This window comes from Ictalurus furcatus, chromosome 17, assembly GCF_023375685.1.
Source record: "Ictalurus furcatus strain D&B chromosome 17, Billie_1.0, whole genome shotgun sequence".
In the NCBI taxonomy this organism is placed as follows: Eukaryota; Metazoa; Chordata; class Actinopteri; order Siluriformes; family Ictaluridae; genus Ictalurus; species Ictalurus furcatus.
This window is the reverse complement of record NC_071271.1, coordinates 12311354-12338370: the sequence shown is the minus strand read 5'-3', so window position 1 is coordinate 12338370 and position 27017 is coordinate 12311354. Positions and strand designations below refer to the sequence as shown.

The following is a 27017-nucleotide window of genomic DNA, read 5'->3' as shown; positions in this document are numbered from 1 at the left end:
ATATCCTCGCTCTGCATGTCACTGAGCTGTAGTCATGCAGTGTGTGCTGTGTTGGCAGAGTGTGTGTACCCTTTCGCTCTGCTTGGATGGAGTCATAGCCCCTTGCTGTGATTGTTATGGCCCCGTCAGCACAATATGCACTGTTGCCCTTCTCCACTACACCATTCCCCTCGCATGTCAGTGACGACTCAACTCTTTAGAATCCAGTTGCCCACACACTGTCAAATCCATAAAAGCTTACTTATAGATATATTTTTTAAAATGCTGTAATATTTGTGTGTGTGTGTGTGTGTGTGTGTGTGTGTGTGTGTGTGAGTGTTTCATGCACACATGATTCGCTTGGTAAAGTTCAAATGTAACATGCTTGTTGACAACTCAAAGTGGCATGAGAGCATCATGGGCATCCACTATCAGTCCGCACCCTTTGACATTAGCAAGCCTGAAGTGGGTAGTGGTACCGCTTGCTGCCCGACACCAGACACCTCTGACCCCTGGCATTTCATGTAGAATGACCCACTGGCACAATTCCTTTGGATAGGAAGAGCCAGGCTGGGCATTGAGCACTTGCCTGACACCGAGCCTCTCTTGTTCATAATGAAAAGCAATCATGTTAAACTTCTTACCACCTTTGTAACTTTTCATTTAGTCATTTTAGTCTTTTAGTCATATATGTTTTGCAAAGAAAACACAGGTTATAAAGTCTACCTAAAATACAGGGTGTCCCAAAAGTCTCCATACATAGGGGACTATGTTTTCCAGCACCACATCGGCTGTGTCTTCGTCAGTGGATGTTCGTGGACGGCCACTTCTCTGTTGGTCTGCAACACTTCCAGTCTTTATGATTTTGTTAATAAGTTTGGTAGTAGTGTTGTGTGTGATGTGCTTGCCATGTTTCCTGTTAAAGTCCATCACAACCTTGCGACATCTTCCTGATCCAGCCATGAGAATGGTTTCAATACATTGTTTTCTTGTCAAAGGCATTCTTAAAGGCTATGCAAAAAAAGGTCAAATATATAAATATATATGAAATATGAACTAAGTATGAAAAATTTTGGAAGACAAAAGTGAGTGGTTAGCCAGCTAAAATGTGATCTTCTAAGTTAACATTTGTAAGGAAATAAATTGTTGGTACTACATTAAATATTATTTCATTGAGGTATAGAAAGACAAATGGACAAATGGCATTATGGATCATTTCCAAGTAGCCAAGATCCATACAGGCAGCCCTGAGACTATGCAAAACCAGATAATTTACTGTATTTAAGAGTTCCTACTTAAAAAGTTCATGATTTAAAAGTTCATGATAATGATAAATGTTATATATTAAATGTGATATCTATTAATATAATGATAAATGAAAAATACATTTAGATATATCTACACACTGTAGACAGTGTGTCTAATCAGAGATACAGACCAGGCAAACTAAAACATTTGTTCATGATGTAAAGAACACGACACAGTAAATGTTTATTTTTTTTATAATTAGTCTATAAAATAAATTTGGGTTGGACACGAACCAGCTCTAATAATATAGGCAAGGTTTCATTCTCACTTGGCAATTACACTGAGCACAATTGAATCATTTACTGTTCTGTGAACAGAAGGTGAGCGTATGCAGTGAAAAATGTATTTTTGGTCTGGGTTACTAAGTACTATATCAGGTATCTGAATCAGGTACTATAATAAGCTATAATAAATATGAAGTGAATAAACTGAACGCTAATCATTTTTAGGTAAAGTTCAGAACTAAGAACATTTTCCAATTGAAAAATGTGCAGCATCCTTAAAACCTGTTCTAATCTGCACGAATTGGCTTAAATTCTCAAAGCTCTGTATCTTTGGCTGTAGCACTGAAACAGACACAATCTTCAGGCTTTAAGTGCTGTCGTTTTGTAACATTAATTCTGGTGAAGCTCCTGGAATTTCTCCCCCAAGTCTGCCCCTGCTTGTTTTTATAAACTTTTTATGACTTCATTATAGCTCTTGACATTGGACTGAGTCTTTTTCTCTCTCTCTCTTTTTTTTTTTTAACTTAGCGCAATACTCTACACGTGGCAGAGTCCTGGATATGATTATGTTTCTGATGGTTTCATGAAATATACTTTTGCCATTCATCTTGGTGTGTGCAGGACTGTATTTAGCTCTTTGTGGGGACCAAATGTCCATGTCCATGATGACAGGAAGATATGACAATTTTGACAATGTGGGGATGTGGGATGGTCTCCATGAAGAAGATTGCTTTAGTAGCTTATATTTTTAAAATGATAAGATGGCGGTTCTATTTTAAAAACTGTAAGAGACAAAAAAAAAAGGTCATTTTGTGCTAGGCTAGGTTTAGGTGCATCAATAAAAAAAATAGTTTTTTCTCCTTCTGTCTTAGAATAGTTTTTGAGTTACTCTCGCATAGGCCTTGTCAGGAGAATAATCAATTGTGTTAGTGCTTCATGTTGAACTTTTTGTCATTAATGAGTTTCATTAAAAACTGTCTCTCCATTACGAATCTCCTACACTACTGTTCTGAACTCTGACCTAAAGAAGGTTCCAGTAGTAACCTACACACACACACACACGCATACACACACACATCCTGCCTCACTAGGAAGTTTATCTGTCTGCATTTTGTGATGTAATAATATATACCTAATTTAGAAAACTAACATTGTTATACATATAAAGTAGACAAAGCTTTGCATTTGTGAAACCATTATGCAACTCATTTTATTGCCAAAATGATTTAGAGTACAGATGCAAAAAAAAAAAAAATTCACAATGGCTTTTAAAACAAATAAAAGCCTAATCAAAAATAACATAATATCCCACAATTGAATTTTGTATTTTTACACAAAAAAAACTATAAAACATTTGACATGCAATAAATACATTCATTTCACTAAAAGCAATTTGTAAAAATGAAAACAATATTGACAATGTAATGCAAAAATAAAAAAAATACTGTTCGGTTTTAATTGTATTGCTTTTTTTCTTGGTTGTGAAGTCACATCAATCTAGCAAAAAAGCACTTGAAAGTTGTGTTACATTTGTGTTATATTTGAAATAAGTTCAGAACAAGAAGTGATGTTGACCCTTGAAATCAAAGCAGACATGCTGGTGTGTTAGTTGGCTGGAAAGCAATGGGAACATCCACAGTAAGGCTTTTTCCCCCATTTCTCTCTATTACAGTAACTGAGTCAGGTCATTGTTACATGTCTGCTTTCTACACTGGCTTGCTTTTCTTCGTCTCATGCCACTTCTTTCCCTTCTTTTGGTTATATAACTATGGCTTTTTGAACCATTATTGAATGTGTGTGTGTGTGTGTGTGTGTGTGTGTGTGTGTGTGTGTGTGTGTGTGTGCGTATGCGAGTGCATGTGTGGCCACATATATGAACTTGTAAATAGGTGTGTGTGCAGAGTGTCCAGATGTCTCAGCAATGTTCTGGCTGGTCTGATTTCTGCTTTACCCCATCAGTAACACAGCCTGCGTTTTAGTAATGGTTTTTTAAACTCAAAGTGACACTCCAAAAGGAGCTGGGTAACCTAATTAAATCTGACCTAATCTGGAACACAGAGCAGTGACAGGGATGTCTGCCATCCAGCTGTGTGTGTGTGTGTGTGTGTGTGTGTGTGTGTGTGTGTGTGTGTGTGTGTGTGTGTGTGTGTGTGTGTGTGTGTGTGTGTGTGTGTGTGTGTGTGTGTGTTCGGGGTGGGGGGGTGGGGTCATGCATGACTATCAACAATGCGATAAAATCAGGCACTCTGCTCTGCCATTCTCCTCGTGTTAAACTTTTCCTTTGTTTACATGTTTGAATTGAATTGCCCAGTTGGCTGATTTGAAGCTGCATTCAAATCCAATCAATGTAAGGGCACTGTACACAGCTCTGTGTAACCAGTCCATATTTATGTAGCTTTTTTTATGGACTCTGTCTAATCTGCTAATCAGGACTCTCCTCTATCCATTTCAGAGCTGCAGAATGTTCAGCAGAGTGAGCGCACCAAACCAAACACACTAAAGGAACCATTGACGGACTCGTTGTAAGCCTGTAGAGAACCAGTTCATGTTGTGGGAAGATGGAGCAATAATTTGAGGCCAGGTAACATGATACCGACTCTGAGAGAACAAACTTTGAAATGGAAATGCAAACCCAATTCACTATGCAGTCATTCAATGCTAGGTAAATAAAGAACGTACACCACCTGAAAGAACTATGCCCTTTAAAAAAAAAATACTGACAGCCAAATTAAAGAGTCCAAACCTGACCCACAGGATGGCAAGTTACCCAAGGTGAAACAGAAAAGCGCATTAATCTTATCTCCATATAAACTCCAGAACTCTGACATGTTCTCTCGTTTTATCTCCAGGATTGGTTCCTACATCTACGCACTAGAGAGAATAGTGCACAACTTACTGCGTTCTGCTTGTTAGCATTGAATGTATTTTCCCTCACGTGTCCTTTTATATCATCCTGGAGTTTTCTTCAGTCACAAAGCTCCCTCTTTTATCTCCAGTTATGACACATTTTTATAGTAACTAAGTCTGAGATGATAGCATCGTCAGCTGTTTATTTAGCTGATCTAGCCCCACAGAGTATCTTAACACATGCCTTCATGTTTATCATGGAACTTGATAAGGGCGTGAAGAAAAAGAAACTAGTTTTTCACATAAACATTTAGACAACTGTCTTCTATAGCAAGAAGAGCAGCTGGACGCCACTTGATCAGAAGGTGTGGCCGTGGGCTTGTGGTCAGACCTCTGGGTCAGCCGGTGGGAGGGAGTGCGTATGGATCCAAGGTGCTTCCAGAGAAGTAGAAGAAAGCACCAAGCTAGTCTGGGAGAAGCTGGGATGGCGTGGGTAGAAAGAGAGGGAGTGGTGCGAGCAGCCACGGAGCAGGAACAATTATGAGCCGATGATTTCTCCAGAAATGTGCCCTTTTTATGAGTCAATGTGAAACAGCTGAGTGCAATCAAATTTGTCAAGGATCACTCACTTTTTTAGCACACTGCTGAAAGGCAAGGCAAATGGACAAGTGCATTATGGGTCATTTCCCAATCAGTCAAAGCTCCAGACAGACAGAAAAGAGACAGCACACTGCCAGAGGATTGAGTTTAAAAAGTTCTCATTCAGTCAAGAGTCAGCATCCATAACCATAGATGGATAACAAGACAGACTGTAACTACTGTTACACAGAAGTGTGGGGGTTTGCTGCATATTATGAATAAGAAATTTCTAAGAATCTCTGTGTGTATGGGCTAGATAAGATTATCTCAACATCATGCATGTGGCCATCTTTTGAATCTGATATTTTAGACCATGGGATTGAGCTAGAATTAAGCCTTTAGTGGGACCACAATGGCCATGTTTTAAACACCCGCAGTAACACAGTAATATGCTTTTGATTTGGATGTTTATACTACTCTTCTGCGGAGTAGATTCTGTCCATATAAACTTTAAGGCTGGCTTCAGTAAGCTTTGGTTTCTGCTCTGACTGAGGGAGCTTCCTCAGACTGAGAGGAATATTTCCTTTGGACCAGTTTATGAAGTATGGTTAGTAGAGTGTATTGTTCCACATATTTCTCTTCATCTCCCAAGCTTTGCTTTTCTTCGTTTGGCCCACTCTTTGGATGAGAAGAGTGACCAGAGAGTTAACAGCTCTTTGTAAACTGTCAAACACTGCCTCTGTCCAGAGTAAAAAAGGCATGAAGAAGCAAAAGGAAACGTAAAGCAGGCCAGACATCGCATTCCTTTTCTGAATGGAAAGGAGTCATAGATTACTCTTTTATAATCAGGACAAGACTTGGAACCCCCAACCTCTGCTAACCTCTCTTTTCCTCTCTCTCACTCTCTCCTGCTCTTTACTAGCATTATCTGGCTTTGAGAAGAACCACACTATGCATCCTGCTCACTGCTACTACCAAGATGAAAGTGCACTTCTGCTCAAGTTCGCTTCATTGACTGAAGCACACACATGCTTTCCAATCACTCAATGAGCTCACTTAGACTAAGACACAAGTAATCATGTCACCTTTTCCATGTGTGCATGTGCACAGATTCCCAACTGTGTTAGAAGTTACTGTAATACATCTAGAACAGTACAGAAAATAAATAGTAGAAAATAGTATCTGGAATGGGTATGGATAAAAAAAAATATTGCTACTTTTCTTTCTTGTTTTGTCTGTAGGAAACAGCAAGAAAGATAGTCCCAGAGGTGCTTAATGAATGGCAGAGAAGGGGAGTGTGAGATTTATATCCCCAGGACTAAAATCCACATTTTCTATGTGTATTAATATGTCTGCGGTCACAGATTTCACTGTTATAGTAGTAGTAATATTGTAGTAATATTGTTCGTAGGCTTGAGACAGTAGATTTGTAACTCGTTTGCACTGTGTGTGTGTGTGTGTGTGTGGTGCGTGCGTGTGCGCGTGCGCGTGTGTGTGTACGTGTGTCTAGATCCCTGCTATCCACTTAAAATGTATTGGGAAATCACAGCATTTCTCTGAGGCCCAAACACGCTGGTTTCTTGTGTGTGGTTTGATAGTCAGTATATACAAAGTCTAAGTGGGAACCCAGTCCTATTTTATTGCCAAGGTTTCAGCTGATGCTCCTTCAGTCACACCCTGAACATGGGTCAGTCAACTTTAGAAACTATGCTTCTTCTTTAACAAGTCAACCCCAGTGTTTATCATTGCAGCGGATTATTGATAAACACACAGCATTTTATATACAGCACAGCATTTAACACTAAGGATTGATATTGCTCTGGGGAAGAGGGTGTGTTCAGAGTTGTGCTACACACACAGGAATATTTACAGGTGCTCATGCAGAAATATCCATAGACGATAGTTGAGTAAACTACTCAGAAACATTGTTAATAATTATAGAATCTTTTAAGAAATTGACAACATGAACACATTTTCATATTCATGAAATAACCACAGGTTTGAATAGGACAACTCTGCCATAAGAGAGAGAGTGTGTGTGTGTGTGTGTGTGTGTGTGTGTGTGTGTGTGTGTGTGTGCGAGCGCACTTGTATGTGCATGCTTAGCTATTTCCTAACTTTGTGTCCCCATACTGAGATGGGTCAGGTCCTGAGGTAAGCACCAGTTTCACTTCTCTTTGGTTTAAGAGTCAATCGATCAAATGTGACCCACAGAAACATCAACATGATGACATGCTACAGACAAGTCTCTAGAAGGCAGTGTACTGAAGTTGCCTACAACAATTGTAACATGTTCAGTATTCTCAATAAGGCTGGGAGGGTTATTAGTCTCATCACAGTGCATTTATGGCTTAAGTAAGTCTTCACATTTACCTATTGAGGTTGTAAATGTCAATAGTGGTCAACAAACTCCCCTCTTTTACAAAATAAAAAAATAAAGGAAAATTCCCAGTATCATTGGTATATAAGAATAAGGTACAGGTGCATAAATAATATTGATATGTGACATAATAAGACGTAATATGTCTTTCAAGACTTTGCGAAATTGGGTGCGCTGTTTGTTTGTTAGGTGGCAGGTGGTGGTCGGGAGTGCGGTTGGGGTGATCCAGGCAAGTGTGTACATCACAAGACTGCTTAGCAGCCATGAAATCTGGGATCATGCTGACAGACAGCACGAACAGTCTGAGAGAATTGGGGATTTCACAGGGCTTATCCTGAGTGGAGCAGCTGCTGTGAGCGTGCTGAGATTTATCCATGCTATCAGTGTCAGGGAGAGTGCCCTATGTCTAATCTTCGTGGCTGTCACATTAACAGCTTCACATATTAACCTGAAAGCAACAACACCATGAGTGGGCCTATGCAGCTCTCTGTGACATATACTCTGATTATGGAAGTTTACTTTAAATGCTATTAGATTCATTATTTATCAAATAATGTGGGTTACTTGGATAGAGTTTATATACACTGGATCTGGAAAAGAAATGCTTTTGTTTCGATCGCTATTTGTTTGGTTTTGAGTGTTGTTGAGGCTTGACAGCTTTCTAATGGGTTCACTGTGTTCTCCTGAAGAATGTTTGGGCTGCATTGCTGAATTGTAAATATTACCCGATTTTAAAGGCAACACCCATGCTTAGTCTATCTCACCAGATGGACATGTATTCACCACCATGGATTACTGGCATGATTGGAATATGCACAATAATATGTCAGTGGTGCACTCAAATGGATTTTCTCATTGCTCTTTAAACAACCAGTATGAAGGCACTTGAAAGGGGGTGGGGTATAATATGCAAAAATAGTTCAAACTATATATATGACACTCTGGATATCTTCTCTACAAAATGGGACTTACTATCTCAATGCATAGATAAGCTTAAGTCACTTTACCAAAGTGCTGGAACAATTACTGGCTTCAAGTAGTTGCTCCCGTTTGTATGGGAATGCTGGGCCACTCAGCAAAGCAGGAAACTGATTTATAGGAGATATCCAGTATTCCAAAAAAAAACAAAAAAAAAGTCGTCCAATTATGATAAAATTCCAAAGATGCTGCTTCTCTTTTGCCCAGAATCCCTTTTCCATCTTGGTCAGAAGCCCTGAAAATTGTTCATATGTGCTTTGTTACTTATTCTATATACACTAGTCACACTTATTACACAGGTTAAGGGTATGATTGCAACACTCTTTTGAAACCTATTTTCTTTGGGTTTTACTTACATACAAAAACAAATAAAATAAATAAAAATGTCTTTTTTTGGTTTTCAATTGACTGGTTGGCTCGGAAGTTGGATAAAAACGATCTTATTTGTATATATATATATATATATATATATATATATATATATATATATATATATATATAAATACTGCACTGTTATGTGAGTGTGTCCATGGTTGGAGCAAATTATAAATAACACAGTTCTCCTTTTTTTTTAAATGGCTATACTGCAAAATGTGTAGAGAAAGGCACTTTTAACAGTCAATGCATCCTGTGTGCATTTTTCTGGGTGAAGGTCTCTTTCCTCCTGTGTCTGAGGTGCAGGTTCATTGAAATTGAGGTGAGAGTTAAAATACTGTGGGCAGCATACAAGCATTTAGTTATGTGTCATAGCTGGGCAATTGACCTCTGCTGATGGAAGACAGAGTTGGTGGTCTCCTCTCTAGCTGGGGGAGTAACGGTCAATGGTGCGTGCCTCTGCAGAGAGCTGTTGAGAGGCAGGTGGCAGTGGCAGGACATCCATCTTATCATGGGTGAGGCCTAGGTGCTCTGCAGTTAGTTTGGACAGTGGATAAAGGCTCTCCATGGCCTTGGCATCTGCCAGCAACTGCTGAGAGGCCTGTGCGAGAAGCTCCGAGGCCTTCTCTTGTTTCAGGCCTAGATGTTCAGCTGCATACTTACTTAGGGGAAAGATGCCCTCAGAGAAGTCCATCTTCATCTTGCCATCAGATATGAACCCCCCACCATTCCCTCCACTGCTGTGCATCTTCATGTGACTAATGAGGTTCCGCTGCTGGGCAAATTTGCCACCACACACCTGGCACTCATACGGCTTTTCACCAGAGTGAATGCGCATATGCTCAGTGAGCCTGTACTGCCTAGTGAAGCGCATGCCACAGGCATCGCAGGCAAAAGGCTTCAAGCCCAGGTGGCTACGCATGTGGCGGGTCATGGTGCCACGCTGGGTGAATTTCTTCCCACAGATGCTGCAGGGGTAAGGGCGGGTCAGCCAGTGGGTCTTCTCGTGCTGCCTTAGCGTGGCCGGATCTTTGTAGGTTTTGTCACAGGAGGCACAGCGATATGGCCGAATCATTTCCCCAATGCCCCCTGGATGTAGGTTCTGCCCTGATTTACTGTCTAGGTAGGTGCTGTGGAGGCTGCCGGTGCTGTTCAGGTTTGTGGGTCCATTGGTGCTGGCGGGTTTGTCAGTGCCATTGCTGTTTGGGTTTTCTAGCTCTCCCACATGGTTGAGATCCTCTTCAGCATGGGTTTCCACATGGGCATTGAGCTGCTCAGAGCTGGGGAACCCTTTGCCACATGGGATGCACACATATAGGTTATCTCCAAAGCTCTCTGGCTCATAGGGCATATGATACCTCCCGCGGGGACCAGGGGGAGATGGCCTGCCTTCGCTGCTGCCTGTTTCCTCACTGCCTGTCCCATTCTCATCCTCTCCATCACAGGTTCCTGGCCTGTCATAGCCTCCCTCACTCAGGTTCAATTTCTCCTCACTGTTTTTGTGGTGATTCATATGTTGGTGGTGTGTGTCTTTATCCTGCTCACCCATGCCCCCACTATCATCCTCTTCATCATCCTCATCTTCATCCTCCACACTGTAGGTCATGGGCTCATTCTTCACCCAGCGGTAAATGTTGGAACCATCCCTGCTGCGGTCCCCTGGTTCTTCTGAGGGCTCAGGGCTTGGGGGGCAGGGGTAACCCTCTTGGCCCTGGGAACTTGAACGCTGAAAACGAGGGAGCTGGGGCAGTGGGTTAAGGAGGGGAAAAGACCGTGGAGTAAGAGAGCCAGTGTGGTGTACAGACTCCATTTTCCCTGAGCCATTGGTAGGGCTAAGCAGCGGGCTTGTGCGGTGATTCAGTTCCCCCTCTGGCTCCTCATTAGGGTGACTCAGATGAGGATGGGTAGAATGATGCTGGGAGCTGGGGCTCTTCTTGGACAGGTCTAGGCCGTATATGGGTGAGCAGTTCCTGTCAGCAGAAGGCAAACGTAAACCTGGCTGTGGAGGCAGGGTTACTTGAGTATGAGGGTAGGGCTGCTGGCCCTGTGTAGGGACTGGAGCATAAAGCTCTCCTACATGGGGGGCCAAGGAGTGGGGTGGTAGATCCTCCAATGATTGGCCTCGTGGTGTGCTCATCACCCCACCAGGGAAGCAGGGCTGTATTACTGGAGTGGACACTCGCAGCCGTCCGCCCAGCACTCCACTGGGGCTCATTTTACTGTAAGGCAGAAACCCAGACGTGGGTCGTAAGTGGTATTTCCCATTCCTTTTTAGCTTTTTTTTGCACAGGGCCACCAAGTCCAGCAGCTGCAAATAACTAGCAGCTGCTAGCACTGCACCTATGTTGGGCTCTGTTGGAGAGGTGGGGTCACCTTCATTTAAGCGTCCTGTGTATATATAGTCAAGGATGACTCGGAAAACACCTGGACTCACCATCTCATGGTCCAGGTTGATGAGGTTGTCGTGGACAACAAGGGATTTAAGGTAGAGGCTGCTGGCAGCCAGAATGTTCTTATGAGCACGAAATAGAGCATTTTGCACCACTATGATGACATCACACAAGAAGCCTTTGGTGCGTTGCGTGTTCAGTTGCAAGAGGAGGTGCCTAGCATGACTTGGGACTTCCATGGCATCCAGCATTGTCTTCCGTCCGCCACCTGAAACAGTAAGAAAAGAAGTTCAGACCTTATCCAATAACCTCTATATGAACCCTAGTACACTGTTGGTTTTTAAAATGCTGCCAAAGCCCAAAGTACAGCTGGAAGGCAGCATAGTAAACTGACACTTCAGTTCAGGATGTCATTCTTATGCCAAATTGTCTTGTTTAATAAGTATTGATCGAAAAGACAACTGAAGACCTGTTACTTGAGAAGAGTACCTGAGAGAGGGTCTACGTATATTATTGGTTTGCAGAGAAAAAATACACTGGATTTACAGCCCAAAACAGGTCCCTGCGGTTCACCGCACAAAACTAATGTCAAAATATTTCGAATGCATGGTCCATAAAAAGTCCAAATAAATATTTACAATTCAGCTCCTAATAAACAAGAATATACACAATGGTAAGCACATAAGTATGTGTTCAAAACCCACAGTAAAAAGGCAAAAAAAAAAAAAAAAACATAGGTGGAAAATAGCAGTATAAATGTGTTTTCCTATTGCTGTCTTCTTGATAAAGAATTCCAGAGGTGGTGTGTGAAGTTTTAAACAAAGTCTTACTGAAGGTTTTGCAAGTGTGATGAACAGCAGGTATAAACCAGTGGGACAAAAATGTGTCCAATAAATGATAGGACAGTCGGCTCCCTTTCAGCTCGGTCAAATAAGGAACTACAGACACGCTTACTGTAAATCTTATCAGAACTACAGGGCACAGGGCTGGGGTGCAAACTAATATTTTTCAACATTACATTTTAAAATGATCATTATTACCAGGGACGTTTAACAAAAATAACATCTCTGCTCTGTATTAGATCCTGTATTACAAATTCCTATTACATAACCTATACACATTTTACAGGATGTGTTGTTTAAACACTGCTACAGAGTAAGTGTACTTTATATACAAGATAAAACAGATTTCTGGGGTCCCTTAGGGCTTGACTTCAGTGATGGGAAACCAGCAGCTAAATAAATAAGGTCAGCCATAGTCATCCCGACTTTAGCTCATCCTCTCTTTGTTTATGTCCTTGCACGTTTGCTTCTTTTAAGAGGAATAAGGAAGTCTGTATTTATAAGCTTAACTTTTATTTTTCCCTTAATGTTTTAGTGCATGTTTACCGTTCTGATAGATGATACTGTAAACGTTTCATTAATGTGCAGAAGAAAACATAACGTAGTCAGTACTATGTTAGGGAGCATGCACGACCCGGAGCATCAGTATTGTTTTAAATGAGGCAATGAAAACACATTCTGTTTCGGGTTTTTTGTGTTGTTTTGTTTTGTTTTTTGTTTTTTTTTTTTGGTTGGTTTTTTTTTTTTTATCACGCTACAAAATCAGGGCGATCCGTGTAAACGTGTCAAAATGGCATGAGGGTAAATATACAAGTGATCAGATGCACGGATCTCTCCCTCACACTTCCCTACAGACGGAGTTGCAGTCCGGGCGATGTGCTTCACTGCGCGCGCAGCTGATCAAGTGCGCCTGCACACAAACGCGGTGACACGCTCCTAAAACTGTTCTCACAGCTATCCGTGTACTGACGGCAAAATACTCAGTAACTTTGTGAGTAGACTATAAGTTAACAATCTGGCACAAAACAAACAACTTGCAAAAATAAAAAAATATATAGATCATCTGTAACACTCAGCACGACAAAAAAAAAAAAAACTAATAATAATAATAATAATAATTATTATTATTATTATTATTATTATTATTATTATTATTATTATAAAAGGCCGTAGATAGCAACATATCAAATCATGAATTTTTAGGTCTATAGTACACCTGTAGCACCTGTGCTCCGTTTGCTGCCTGCTTTAAGCATTAGGTTACAGTTCATTTTACGCATTTCTGTTTTTGACATGAAGGAATAGTATTTGCAATAGGCTAATAATAATAATAATAATAATAATAATAATAATAATAATAATAATAATAATCTCAACATCCGCTACAAATATTTACGTCTTAGAAAACATGTTTAAATGTATATAACTACATCCTTTATGAGCCTACACCTTTACTTATTACCGAAACTGTCATGCAGATTAATGTAATGCGATGGTCATCGCCACTAGTGACCTTACACTGAGATGATATTCTTCCTAGATCCCTCCTTGTGAAAATCCCCCACAGTTTGGGGTTTGCCTCAGTAATTTTCCTTAGTAATTCCTTAGTAAACTTGGCTGATCATTTCGTCATTTGCAGGTGTAATATAAATCGAAAGGAGAAAGGGTCATAGCTAAGAACGACAGTGTTTGGGGGGAAAACCCAAAAATTCATGACTTATTGTCATGCTTTTTTTCTCTCTCTGAGTGTGTGTGTTGGTTTTGTCACTGCTTGCAGAAATAATACAACATACCAAAACAACAGCATTTAAAAGAGCTGCGTTAAATGTGCCTGTTTCTAAATATGACCAATAACCACATTTTTATGTCGATTAAGGCATGAAACATCCCCTGTATTCTGTCAGGCGCTCACAGCGTCGAGCGAAAAGGGAAGTGGTAGCACAAGTAAATCATGTTTAAAAAGCTTTGTTTGAACTCCACCGTAAACACTTATATCCTCCTGTACATGTCCCTTGTGCTTCTTACAAACCGTGATTAGACAAATGTGTCTCCTCTGAAGACTTTTGCAGCCTAAAATAAACCCCCAATAACTGAATGTCAAATACCTTACATACCAGTTACATTACAAGTCCTAAAAATGAATGATAATTATCAAAATACACGGACCTAATCTTAATCCTAATAATCCCTTTTCAGATCAGCAGTGTTTGCTTTACTGAAGCCCGTTAAATAAAACACTTTACCTATAAAAAGTAAACAGGTGCAAACACAGAAGTTAGATGTAAGGAAAAGTCTTACTAAGAATAAATCTAAAGACGCTGTATATTTAAAAAAAAAAAAAAATGAAAGTGCCTTCAGGATGTGGTAAGGTAACGCTTATTCAAAATGGCAATCGCCGTATTCCCATTATATAGTCTGGGTGTGATGGACTAATTTGCTATATTTGGTATGATCCATGCTCTTGCTTTAAGGCGGCCCGTGGGTCCTATTTTGGACGGTTTGGTATTCATTAGGCCCTGTGTTTTGTCTGTGTTGTCACTTGGCTGGTTTTGGGTTGAGGCAGGGGTCTAAAAGTGAGGGATTTAAAGTCTGCCTGTACCTACATCCATCTGACCCCCCCCCCCCCCCCCATTTTCTTTCTCTCTCTCTCTCTCTGATTCTCTGTCTCTCTCTCTCTCTCTCTTTCTGTTTCTCTCTCTCTCTCTCTCTCTGTTTTTCTGTCTCTCTCTCTCTCTGTTTCTCTGACTCTCTCGCTCTCTGTCTCTCTCTGTTTCTCTGTCTCTCTCTCTGTTTCTCTGTCTCTCTCTCGCCCTGTCTCTCTCTGTGTTTCTCTCTGTCTCTTTCCACCCTCAGTCTGTCTATCAGCTCTTGACCACAACTCCATCCTCCCATTGAGATTTATTTTGTCCTCAGTCTAGTGCATTATATGTTCAACAAGTCATATCTTATCCATATTTTCTGTTAGGTTATTGAGCACTTATATATAAGTGTTTACAGGTCGTTTAATAGTAGTTATATACGTCGTAATTTTATAGTTAAGCCTCGAAAACTTATAGGCTATAACAGCTGATTAAAAGGCTCTGTTGGGAATAGAATAGAAAACCATCATTAAAGAATATGTGCAGTAAAAAATGTGCTTGGATTTGTTTTCGTAGCTACGTATATAACCCCAGAAAAAAATCATAGTGTTAACAAATAATAGCCTAATAATAACACGTTTGTCATGAAACAACTATTCGTATACAAGTACCAAGATGTTACCTAATAATCCGTTTAATATAGCTACTGAAATAATCTAATCTGATGTCAAATAAATTATGACCAAAAAAAACTTTATCATTTATTCTAAACGGTTAGGACGATCAAATGTTTTACTTAAATCAGCCCAGCTTTTGAATCATGATTTCTAGCCCTGGTGAGTCCTGTTAACGAGCACGATGAGTGATTTAAAGGCGCATTTTTAGTCATTGCTTAAACTATATTTTTTATACAGCCTTATTGTCGTGCACACATTTCAGCCGCTCGGAGAAGAAAGTGCAGAACTCCGGCAGCAGCGCTCTCACTGTCGCTCTGTCCCTCAGCACACACACACACACACACACACACACACACACACACACACACGTGCGCACGCACACACACACACACACACACACACACACACACACACACACACACACACACACACACACACACACACGGACTCGAAGTTCATTCACAAATCCATTTAACACTGCAACAGCCGTTTTTAACACACACCAGCTCAACTTTCAATCACATTTTTAAACGTTTTCCTTCAGGCAAAGAAAGGCACTTACTTCAATCTAACAGTCTAACTGAAAGAAACACACTCTGTTATCCGCTTAAAAAATATTGCTCTGCTCTTTCTCCTCAGCTCCTAAAGGCATCTTGTCATTTTGCGCCACTGTGAGCATTTACAGTTTGGTCATCTACTTTTTGAAGAATTGCTTAAAACTATTTCAATCCTTCCCCCTTTTCTTGCATGTATTTTAACGATAACATACAAGAAATCGATTAGTTGAGGAATATGATGTTTGAATAACTAATAACTCTTTTTAATTCTAGTCTTTATTTAAAAAAAATAAAATAAAATAAACATTTTCGGGATCCCCCCAAACTTCACTTCACCACTTCTACAGGCACTAGTTAAAGTGGCACTAGTTTCAATGATATTCATCATCTTATTCATGCTCACGATGTCCTTACATTTCACACCCTGACAGCAGTTTAAATAACTGAAATGATCTTCACGTGCTTTTGCTTTGCTTTGTGAAAACAAACAACAGTCACACATCAGCATCCATGCCTTGACCAATCGTACAATCTCATTAAACTCTCAAACACCGGGCACTCTTAGGAAAACTCTACTGTCTGTCTTGTCACTTGGCAAATGTGCTGAAATGAACCTAATTAGACCAATAAATACATGTTGTGTTTGCCCAACAGCCTTATAGCCTAATGACACTTTCGGAGCTGAAGCCTGTAACGCAATAATTTAAGGAAAAATGTATTAGACCATGAGGAATTATTCTGTTCAAAAGCGCAAAAGCGCTACAAGACAACTTGTAAAATAAAACAAATTGTTTAGTTTTTATTATTTGTAATGCCACTAATGCAGATACACACTATTTATGTCGTAGCATACACATACACACACACTCACACAAAACGAAAAACAAGAATTAATCTAAGAGTAATAGCCTATGTCCGTATATCGAAGCAGCGGGGATTTTTCATAAAAAAAAAAAAGCCTTTGTAAAATACATTTATAAGCGTTTTAATAAGTGAGCAAATACATACGGAGGAAATATATACATATACACACACATATATATATATATATATATATATATATATATATATATATATATATATATATATATATATATAAGGAGTTACCTGGATACCCGAGATCTTCTACCATCCGCTCTGAGTCTCCGGTAATGATCATCTCAGCTCTCTAATGCACGCATTTCTGACGTCTCAACTCTGAACTGCCAGCCTCCAAAAACCATGCCAGTTTTCCGCACACGACTGCCAACTATTTTTTTTTTTTAAAGATTATTAATTGCTATGAATCTTGTTCGCCCTCCTCTCTCTCTCTCTCTCTCTCGCACACACACACTCTCTCTCTCTCTCTCTTTCTCTCACTCTCCACCTCTTTCCCTCCTCCTATAAAATATGTGCCCTCGCTACAGCATGGCTTTTTTATTGTAGTAATTTCCTTTAATTTGTGTGTGTGTGTGTGAGAGAGAGAGAGTGTGTGTGAGTGTATGTAAAAAGGCGAACGGAGCTGATGATGCAGTGTGCTTTAGCTCTGTGTGTGTGATGTCAGTCTACAATAAAACTCAAAAGGTAAAAGCAAGGGCAGGAACTAACAGTGACCCCAACTTGAACTTCACAACACTCCGCTGCCTCGCCTTAAAGAGACAGGCGTTTTATTGTATAGTTCTATAGAAAAACACACAGGCAGGTGTTAATCCCACACAACAAGGTATCTTCTTCATCATGTGTACACTGAGGGGGGAAAAGATTCATGATGCTTTGTGCTTTAAGAGCGAATCTTATGCTGCCTGATGTTAGTTTCAAATCAATCCACGCTTTAACAAGCCAGAATGAACTAATTCACGATAATGCATGGGGTTTAGTCTGAATACAACAGGAGAAATATATTCTAACAGTGGGGGAGGACTTTGTAGAATGATATTGAATGGGACATCAACTTTACAGAGGTCTAAAATAAGCTTGCAATAAAGTTTTTTGTTGTTGTTGGTTTTTTTGTTTGTTTGTTTTTGTTTTTTTCATTTGTTAAAAGTTTAGCAGAGATATAATTCATTACATATACACAACCTGGGTGCATTTGTGCTCTTTACAAAAGTACTGTTTAAAAAAAAATTGCTTCACTGTTCTTAAAAAAACTGAAGAAATTTATTCAGTGGTTTGTTTATCGTTATAAGTGATTATAAGTCATTATAGGTTAGATATCCAAACTCAGGGTGTTCCTCATTTGATGAATGGTATAGCTTATATTGTGTACATGTTTTCAGATGGACACAGTGACTATTGTCTGTTTGAGTGCATACATGTAAAGTGAACATACACAGGTTAAGAACTAGGCTATAAAACCAGTGAACATGCAGACTACTTACTTTTTTTCCTATCATCTATCTTATATCTACTTGACTTTTTATTGTTTATAGTGAATTATATTGCATTTAGTTAAAAGATCCAATTAATCACACGTGAGGTATATAGATTTGTTGCTGTGTAAAATGAATAAGAGATTCAGTGAAGAATCAGTCTTGTCTGGTCAGCCTGTAGCGCTTTAGCAAACTTCCCTCCAGCAAGGGTAAAAAAAAAGTAGGCCCACCTTTGGCCTGAAACAGTGTCAGCCGTGGTGTGAACCTCATTCTTCTGAATTTAACTCCTATGACTAACTTCACACAGGAAATTCTCAGCGCAATAGGCGTTTTATTAGTCCTAATTTAGATTTTTACATTCGATGCTGTCAGTGGTATCCAGTCACTTTGTTAGATGGGCTAGATTGTGCTATTTTATTTTACTTTTTAAATTTTTTTTTTTTAATGTGTTATTTATGAAAAAAAAATTTGCGTCAAAAGTTTAAACGCACTATACATAAAAGTATAATAATAATAAAGTAATGTCATCAATGTTCAGACGCAGCGGCTGCGTGTCCTGCGTCTCCATGGTAACGGCGCACTGGTCTCGCGCTCACTCAGCTCACCTAAACATGGCCGCCGCAGGTAGGCTACTCTTTGGCTCCGTTCCAATAACCGCTCACCACTGCACTGTAATGTCTGTCCAAAAACAGCAAACTATTTTGACATACCATTTAGTGTGCGGATTAGCACGCGGCCACAGTCGCACCCCAGAGCACACTCTCTCCGTCTGTTTTTTTTAAACCCACCTCGGAGTCATGTCTGATGGACCGCTCGGCTGAGTTCTCTCTCTCTCTCTCTCTCTGTCTCTCTCTCTGTCTCTCTCTCTCTCTGCAGGATTTCCTCATCCACAGATATCCAAAAAAAGTCCTCTGCTGATCGCTACCTTGAGTTATGGTGGAGTCTTCGCTTCTTCTTCTTCTTCTTCTTCTTCTCCCTCTCTGTGTCTCGCTCTCTTTTGACTCCGCACGTGCCGCGGTTTGTATCGGACGTTCCGGTTGGAGTTGCTCTAGGTGCTGAGTGTAGCGACCTGCTGACCGCGCGCGCAGCGACACCTACTGGTTAACGCATGCGCTGTGAGTACCGGAGAGCGCCAGCGGCCAGCAAACTCTGAACCTTCAATATCTTTCACAACGTTCGCAAAATGTATACATGCAGTACGTATGTCTGGTCTTTTAACTCCTAACACCTGTGATATTGATGCACTTTGTATTGGTACAGCTACTGTTTACAGTCCATCTGCTGCTCTATAGCTACTTACAGTCTATCAGATCTCTTTTTACATAATCTGTCAATGGAAGTTTTTTGTATTAGGGATAAATTGTGTACAGTTTCATTCTTTTCCATCTCAATCTGTTATATTAATAGTTGTGGGCAAATTTGTGATTTTTTTTAAACCAGAAATAATATAAAGATATTTATGGGAAAACCCCTGCATGCTATTAAAGCCACCTTGTAATTTTTAAAGGGAATACATTCACAGCAACTTCATAATGCACGATTCAAGAGAGGACAACAGTTGTTTTTTTTTTTCTTCTGAATATTTTTCAGTCAATGCCAGTATATATTATGACTTTACAGCTTTAGTTTGCTGGCTACAGGTTTGTTGTTTTGAGGAGAGTTAAAGTGGCAGTTTGCAAACAGGGACCCTTTCCTGTAGACTAATAATAATAATAATAATAATAATAATAATAATAATAATAATAATAATAATATCACATCTTATATCAATTTAATGAAGATAATCCAACATTAGGAAGATATGTACCATCATATTTATTTATTTCAGGCTTGAGAGCTATCTATTGCTGAAAATTCCACAGGTGTGTTATAATTTAGACTATCTTTCTGATTTAAAAATTGCAGTCAGATTCAAGCTAAATTACTTATACACTCTTAGAAACATTCAGGTTCTTGTTCCTCTGAGGAAACAATAAAAAGTTTCATGGAGAAACCTACAAGTGTTTCCCTTTCAGAAAGGTTTCCAGGTAGAACCTAAGTATCCGGCATTATCAGATGAAACTGTACAGAACCATTGAAAAAAAATTGATTAGGTATTTAGGTTTATGTGAACTGTAAGAACCTCAGCAGTGGCTGATCATGACCCTTACCACAGGAACGTCATTTAAAAAATGCAGACTCCTGCCAATACTTCACCTATACCTCTGAGAGATCTCAGACCCCATTTTGAGAACTATGATAACATGCTGTAGAGGTAATTAAAAAGGTAACTATTTAATTATTAATTATTTAATCATTTGAACTAAGCATAGCCAAACACTTTAAAAAAAAAAAAAGGTACAAAAATATTCAGATGTTTCATGGTTGTATATCTCATTTCTGTGACATTGTTATTTTTAAATGGGTTAGACATGTCATTAAAACCAGTTGCAGAGGTTGTGACTGTGCACTGTGCAGAACTGAGCCTTCTTACTTCCTGAGTAATCAGAATGACCAGTGATACATCACTGATCCCTGATCAATTCTAGCATCGTTATTAATTATACAAATAACTTCACACACTTCAAACTGGCTTCAACAAATTCACTCGTGTTGTCGTTCAATACAGTTGTCATATTGCCATGTTCATTATTCTTCAGTTTTAGCGGCATACAGGTTGTGGTTCAGTGCAGCGATAATAGTGATGATTGAGAGAGACACTCACCTGACAGTAGTCTGTTTGTCACTGCCCCTGAGCTTTGAATCACTTTAACAGATGACTGATGTCCGTTCCAGGGCCTTTCCTTTCAAATTACCCAAGATCAAGATGCTGCTCTTTCACTAGAGTGGTCAAAGTCACAGGAGTCCAGCTTAAAAGAAGAGGAGGTATTGTCTCTCACTTCCAGTTTCCCTTGATGAACTGCTGATAACCTCAGTGAAACAGATAGGCAAAGCTAGACAAAGGACAGATGTGAGCCCTCCAGCACCTGGCTGTTTTTCAGTTCACTTTTAACGCCAGAGTGTGGAATATAATTCATAAGCCATAAGTATTGGTGGCAGAAACAGTGGTTAAAGATAGCAAACAATAGCTTGGGAGAAAGCTGCAAGGTGCAATATGATGTTTTACTGCTTGACCTTCTGGACTTGGATTCCTAAAATAAATGTGGGTCATGATGGAGGTCTTAATATGCAGCGCTCTTTGAGCATATTTTATTTTTCGCGTTTCAGGTCGCAATAGCTGAAGTTAAACTGTAATTGGAAGAAAGGAGAAAGAAATTCCACTGTTTGCGGTAACTGATGTTAGCCACAACGAATTGAAGAAAAATGAATAGAAACATCTATTCATTAATATTCAATGACTGTTTTATTCCGCAGGGTCATGATGAATCCGGAGCCTATCCTGGGAACACTGGGCATGAGGTGGGAATACACCAAGGATACGCTACCAGTCCAGTACAGGTCACACAACATGAACACACAATAACGTAAAATAACAGCAAAATGCTGCAGCAAATGCTCAGATACACTGTTCTTTATCATATCCTCTTAATCAAGGCCTCTGCCAAACTTTAAATCCAACTTGTCCAAACACTATTTAAAGAAATCTCCGTTAAGACCAGTGTTGAACAATGAACTCTAATTGAACTGTCAGCACTTATACACCTCCAGATCGATTATGTAAGCAGTGATTTCATTTGAATTAACAGAGAATACACAAAGCAGCTTCCTTATGACCTGCTGGAAAACCCCAGGTAGACACAGAGTGACATTTAACAATGATGAAGATATTACTTCAGCAAGTTGCCTATATATATATATATATATATATATATATATATATATATATATATATATATATATATATATATATATAAACAAGGAATTGAGAAAAAAGATAGCTTGAGAGGAAACATAACACAAAAATGCCAATTGGTATAAAAATAGTAGCCAAAAAGGATTTGCAAAGGGCATTTTTTCTCAATTCCTTATTTTTTGTTTGCGATAGCTAAATATTTTTGCACCTTGCTGAAGTTAAATCTATGCAATATTCACTTTTTTCGTGACTATTAAAGTCCACGATTTGACTCCATAGCCACACAGCTTCTCACAGCTTCAGGGTTTGATCCTGAGCTCAGGTTTCTGTCTGAATGGAGTTTTGCATGTTCTCTGGGTTTCCTCCAGGTTCTACAGATTTTTTCTCACTTCTTAGAAACATGCTAGTCTAAGTTGCGCTAGGTGTGTGTGTGTGTGTGTATGTGTGTGTGTGTGTGTGTGTGTGTGTGTGTGTGTGTGTGTGCATGGTATCCAGGGTGTATTCCTGCCTCACACACAGTGGTTCTGGGATAGGCTGTAGATCCACCATTATCCATTATCCTTGATCAGGATGAAGCAGTTACTGAAGATGAAAGAACAAATGAAGAATTAAATGGTGCAGGGAATCTGCCAGACACAACAACAAGAACAACTATTTGTATGTTTTCTGTTAGTTTTCCCTGAGGTCCACAGGGTCCACAGCATTTCATTTCAATGCACACTGGGAATGACTAATAACATTCCAATTAAGTTATTCTTACTCCATAAGGACCTGGCAGATGGCCTGAAGTCGATGCAGAGGAGTTTGGGAACTGGGGTGAAGAGGGTAAGATTTAACCAGAGCATCCCCTTTATGGCAGAATGATGAGCGCTCTCTCTCTATTTGTGGTCTGCTCATATGCACGAACATTGACCCATTGCTGCCAGACTCACTCCGTTTGAATCAGTATCACACCAAGAATTTTGCAGTAGGACTGACATTTACATGCACCCTGTCCTAATTCACTCTAATGAGATGTACTGAGACAGCTTTAATGCACGGGCATGCACCAGGAGGATGATTTGCATCCTCTTATTCTTTTCTGAGAGAACCCTGGCCGACATGCGGCTCCATCCTGCGCTGGAAGTGTGTGCCGCTTAGTGGAGATGAAAGCTAAATTGAAGGACTTTCGTGATTGATAGTGATGATATGAGTGCGGGCTTTAATTGGGCACGTTGGGATTGGCGAAAAGGCACGTGCACCACTCTCTGGCCAACTGCTTCTCTGTGGAACCCAATGGCCCAGTGGTGCGACTCGTTCAAAATACCTTCCCAGGCATGTGTCTATTGTTACCAGATGTCATTCTGAAACGTGGCCTTTTTTTTGTTTCAGAGTGTTTAAGAGTGTGTTGTGTACCACGGCCCCATGCCTCCTGTGTGTGTCCTATGTTCTCGGCTGGTTCCCTTCTTTCCCAATGCCAGGTGCTGCAGCAGCAGAGCTAGTGGTTATGGGCTCTGTCTGTGTGTGCACAGCGGACCCGCCAGATGATAATCTGCAGGGCACATGGCTGTACACTGAGCAATCTCCGCCGCCTTCCCTCTCCTCATTAGCCCTACACAGACCAGCCATACGCTCCACTTAAAACACACACACACACACACACACACACACACACCGCAAAAGGGAAGAGTGGCCTTTGTTTTCTGTGTCCTACATACAACCCTTGTTGAACCACCTCCTTTTCTCTCCTCTCCACCATGTAAATCTCTTTTCTGGCTTAATTCTCGCTGAAAACCATATGGTGTGTGACATCATGAGGCCAGGAAGTAGAGAGCGAGAAAGACAGACCAAATGAGAGCAAGGGAAAGAGAACGATTGCACCACCAGGTCTCTGTTCAGTGATGTCAGCAGAGAGGCATGCTCAGAGGCCTGTTGGGGGGTGAGGGGAGCAGGTTGGAAGTGTTTTCACTTTTCTAGATTTCACCCCCACCTGTATAATCAGAGTACAGCAGGAAAAGTAGCAGGGGTGCTTGTGGACTCAGTGAGAACCGTTTTGCATTCTGGGGTTGTCCCTCTACTGGCATGAGGAATGTTTGTGCTCACTCATCATACACACGTATTCTCGCTTTCACGCCATATCCTGTTGGCTCTCTTGGCAGTGAAGTTAAGTTTGGCATATGGATTGCATGGATTTTTTTTTTGCCACATTATGGAAAAGTAAACATTAACATCACTGAAAACAGAACTTTCTGAGAGTTTTGAATGCTACCGATGAAAGCCTACATGTACATCATGAAAGCATATAGGATAGATTCGATCCTATTTGAGCTCTTGATGAGTGCAATGCGTGCAGTATAGTAATGCATGGAGACCTGGAAGAGAAGCAGACTTGACATCTGGGATATACGTTAAAGGCTCACAATGCGAAAAACCGTTTGCACCGAGTTGCCTTAATGAGACAAAAGTGCACATTCTACATCTGTTTGTATTGAACCATGAGATTTTCCATGTTTATACGCTATGATAGACAGAATCTAGGATTTCTCCTCCTACTCCTCAGTGGACTTCACGTCTGTTTCCGCTGCCCTCTCTTTCTCCCCCACTCCCCACTCTGTCTTGCTCCATCTCAGCTCCATCCAACTGCTCTGCTCTGTTTATCTATATCTCTCTCATCCTCTTAGTCTCTCTCACTGACGAGTCGCAATCTGCGCACCAGGCCTTTTTGTCTGACAGCCTCCCTCCCCTCCTGCATTCGCTCGCTGGGTGAACTCTTCAGCTTTGTTGGGAGGTCCTGGTCTCCATACCACCACCACCACTATCCCCCTTCCTGCCAGCTCTCTATCAGCACGTACACACACACATACACACATACACACACACACACACACACACACACACACACACACACACACACACACACACACACTACCCCTCTCCTCTCCTCTGATTAATGGCAGAGCTGGGGAGTATGCCAGGCCAGTTCCTTGCTTAGTGAAGTGAAGGGAGAGAAAGGGAAGGCAAGGCGAGGCAGGGTTGCTGCAGCTGTGGTTTTGGAGTCTGTCTCTCGGCCCCTGCTCTGCCCCCTTTCTCTCTCCATCTCCTCTCTGGCTCCTCCAGGGACACACGCCTTGGCCAGGCCCCAGGAACCAAGAACCAGGGAGTCAGGACTAGGGGGACAAAAAAAGGGGAAACAAGAAAGCAAGGCTGTGATGTATAGCGGGGGCGACTGCACGGGCGAACTGAGGGTGAATTTAAGGAAAACAGCAGGATGTTCAAGTTTTTTTGGCAGGAATTAAAGATAGCTCCAAAAAGTTCAGGGGACAGCAGGAATGCCAGGAAAGTCTGAAAGAATCCTAGGTTACACTTACATTGACATGATATGTGATGAGCTGATCATAGTAGATGGCACATTCTTCATCAGTTATTTATAGAGTATATCCTAATCCCTTAAATTTGGAGGAAATAACTTATGAGGTCAGAGGAAACCCTCAAGGAGTATTGTGTCCTTATTTGGGATATAAATGTAAGTACACTCAAATCTGCTTTAGATACAGTATATGGAGGTGTTATACCATGTGGATTTCAGTGTTCGGTGCAGTTTTGATGTACTCTCTCTCTCTTTTAATGTTTTATGAGCTGTAGGGCTGCAGTGTGCTGACCTCGCTCTCACCCCAATGCCACCCAGCCAGTGCGGGACTCAGGCGCGATTGGCCCCTGCCAAAACTCCACAGCGGCACATCTGCTATCCATAAACGCCAGCCACTCACTTCATCTCCCTCGCCCACCCCCTACCTACTCCACTTCTCCTGTTGGTTTATTTCTGCTTTGCCATCTGAGCAGGCCATGTACTGTTCTCCTGCCATCTTGGGGTTTTTTTTTCTTCTTTTTTCGACTCTGCCCAAGCAAGCAGTGGTTGTTCTCTTATTCCTGTCCTTCGCAACCCCATCTCTCCCTCTTTATCTTGTTCCAACGGAAAAATTTCTCACCCATTATATCCTAAACTGGAAGCCAGCTGAGTGTGGTGGCTGTGAATTAGGAGCCGCAGGATGATCCAGCTCCAAGCCACCAGCCTTAACCCTTTCTGTTCTTCCCACGGCACAGTACTATCACTGTCTGCATGAGATATCCTAATTATATCGCTCCAGTTTGGCTTTGTTGTGAGACATGCATTACTTTCACTCAACACTCAGTAAACCAAACATTTCCTTCTGCAAAGGGCAGGGATGTTTTCGGGTGATCTGTGTGGTTCTAGAGGAAAGCTCCCTATCCACATTCCATTCATGTGTTGCTTAAAGTTAAGGACAATCTCCAGTGTGGGAGGATTAGATTTCCTCTCTAGATCATAAGCATTTGGCCAGGCGCACCACACCCATTAGCTTTAAAAAAAAAAAAAAAAGATGTGTTTAACACGTCCTCACTGAATACCCTGTGTGCACTACGGCCTAAAAAAATGAACAAAGAAAATAAATTGAGTGCCTCGACTTAACCGTCCAGAGCTTCAAGTGCACCCCTAGGTAATAAAGAAGTATTACCCTTGTGCAATTGTTTTATCATTATTTTGACTTTTTTTCCACTGTAATCAAATTCACAGTGTGCAAAAAAAAATATCACATACTGAACTTTTGCTCCTTTATATCCTGGATCACTCTGTCCTTTCCAAGCCCAAGTATTCACCTTTTCTTTTCCCAGACATATTGGCACGAATCTATGGTGGGGTCCCAGCAGAACCCTGGGATGAATCATGTAGCTGTAAGCATGCAAGAGCACTGTCTTATGATAAATTTTACAAACCATAAATCATTGTTTCTTAGAAAAAAAAGGGGGGGGGGGGGGTTCAGAGCAAGGGAGAGAAAGTGTGTGCAGAAAAACATTTGGGAATCCTGAGAGAAAACAAAAGCAGGGTAACATTTAGTGTGTGTGTGTGTGTGTGTGTGTGTGTGTGTGTGTGTGTGTGTGAATGGTGGTGAAAATGGGGCTTCAGGTCAGAGGGACCATTGGGGAGTGGGAGTGGTGGAGGAGACAAAGGAATAGAGGATTGTGGAAACACAGCCAGTGCCTTCGGACTGAAGCCATGTTCTTCCACCAGAAAGTCCAATAGAAGTCTGCTGAGCTTTGTGTATACATACACACCACTGTCTCCTCTAATTTATCTAAGCGTCAGTGGTCAAGTGAGTATAAGGAC

The 27017-nt window shown here is 40.8% G+C and overlaps 2 protein-coding genes across 3 annotated transcripts; one reads left to right on the top strand and one right to left on the bottom strand.

Annotated features, from left to right (window-relative positions):
- Positions 1 to 8806: 8806 nt before the first annotated feature.
- Positions 8807 to 19057, bottom strand: hic1 (hypermethylated in cancer 1). 2 transcript variants are annotated; one of them, XM_053646946.1, is made up of 2 exons: positions 18989 to 19057; positions 8807 to 11328 (listed from the first exon to the last, which is right to left on the bottom strand). In XM_053646946.1, exon 2 carries the CDS (start codon positions 11309 to 11311, stop codon positions 9095 to 9097), a length of 2217 nt encoding a protein of 738 aa, XP_053502921.1. In that variant the 5' UTR covers positions 11312 to 11328; positions 18989 to 19057; the 3' UTR covers positions 8807 to 9094. The 2 variants fall into 2 exon arrangements, with proteins under 2 accessions (XP_053502921.1, XP_053502920.1); XM_053646945.1 differs by lacking the exon at positions 18989 to 19057 and adding an exon at positions 16823 to 18281.
- On the top strand, positions 18594 to 26588 carry LOC128621720 (uncharacterized). Its single transcript, XM_053647677.1, has 5 exons — positions 18594 to 18632; positions 19152 to 19259; positions 20839 to 20928; positions 21418 to 21462; positions 25478 to 26588. Exons 1-5 carry the CDS (start codon positions 18594 to 18596, stop codon positions 25883 to 25885), a joined length of 690 nt encoding a protein of 229 aa, XP_053503652.1. The 3' UTR covers positions 25886 to 26588.
- Positions 26589 to 27017: the final 429 nt, after the last annotated feature.

Coding starts and splice junctions, on each gene's coding strand:
- hic1 (XM_053646945.1), bottom strand. CDS start 16,874: ATGATCATTACCGGAGACTCAGAGCGGATGGTAGAAGATCTCGGGTAT. Junction 11,329..16,822: donor AGAAGATCTCGGGTATCCAG/GTAACTCCTTAT, acceptor TTACTGTTTCAG/GTGGCGGACGGAAGACAATG.
- LOC128621720 (XM_053647677.1), top strand. CDS start 18,594: ATGTTCAGACGCAGCGGCTGCGTGTCCTGCGTCTCCATG. Junction 18,633..19,151: donor GCGTGTCCTGCGTCTCCATG/GTAACGGCGCAC, acceptor CCGCGCGCGCAG/CGACACCTACTGGTTAACGC. Junction 21,463..25,477: donor CTGGGAACACTGGGCATGAG/GTGGGAATACAC, acceptor TATGAGCTGTAG/GGCTGCAGTGTGCTGACCTC.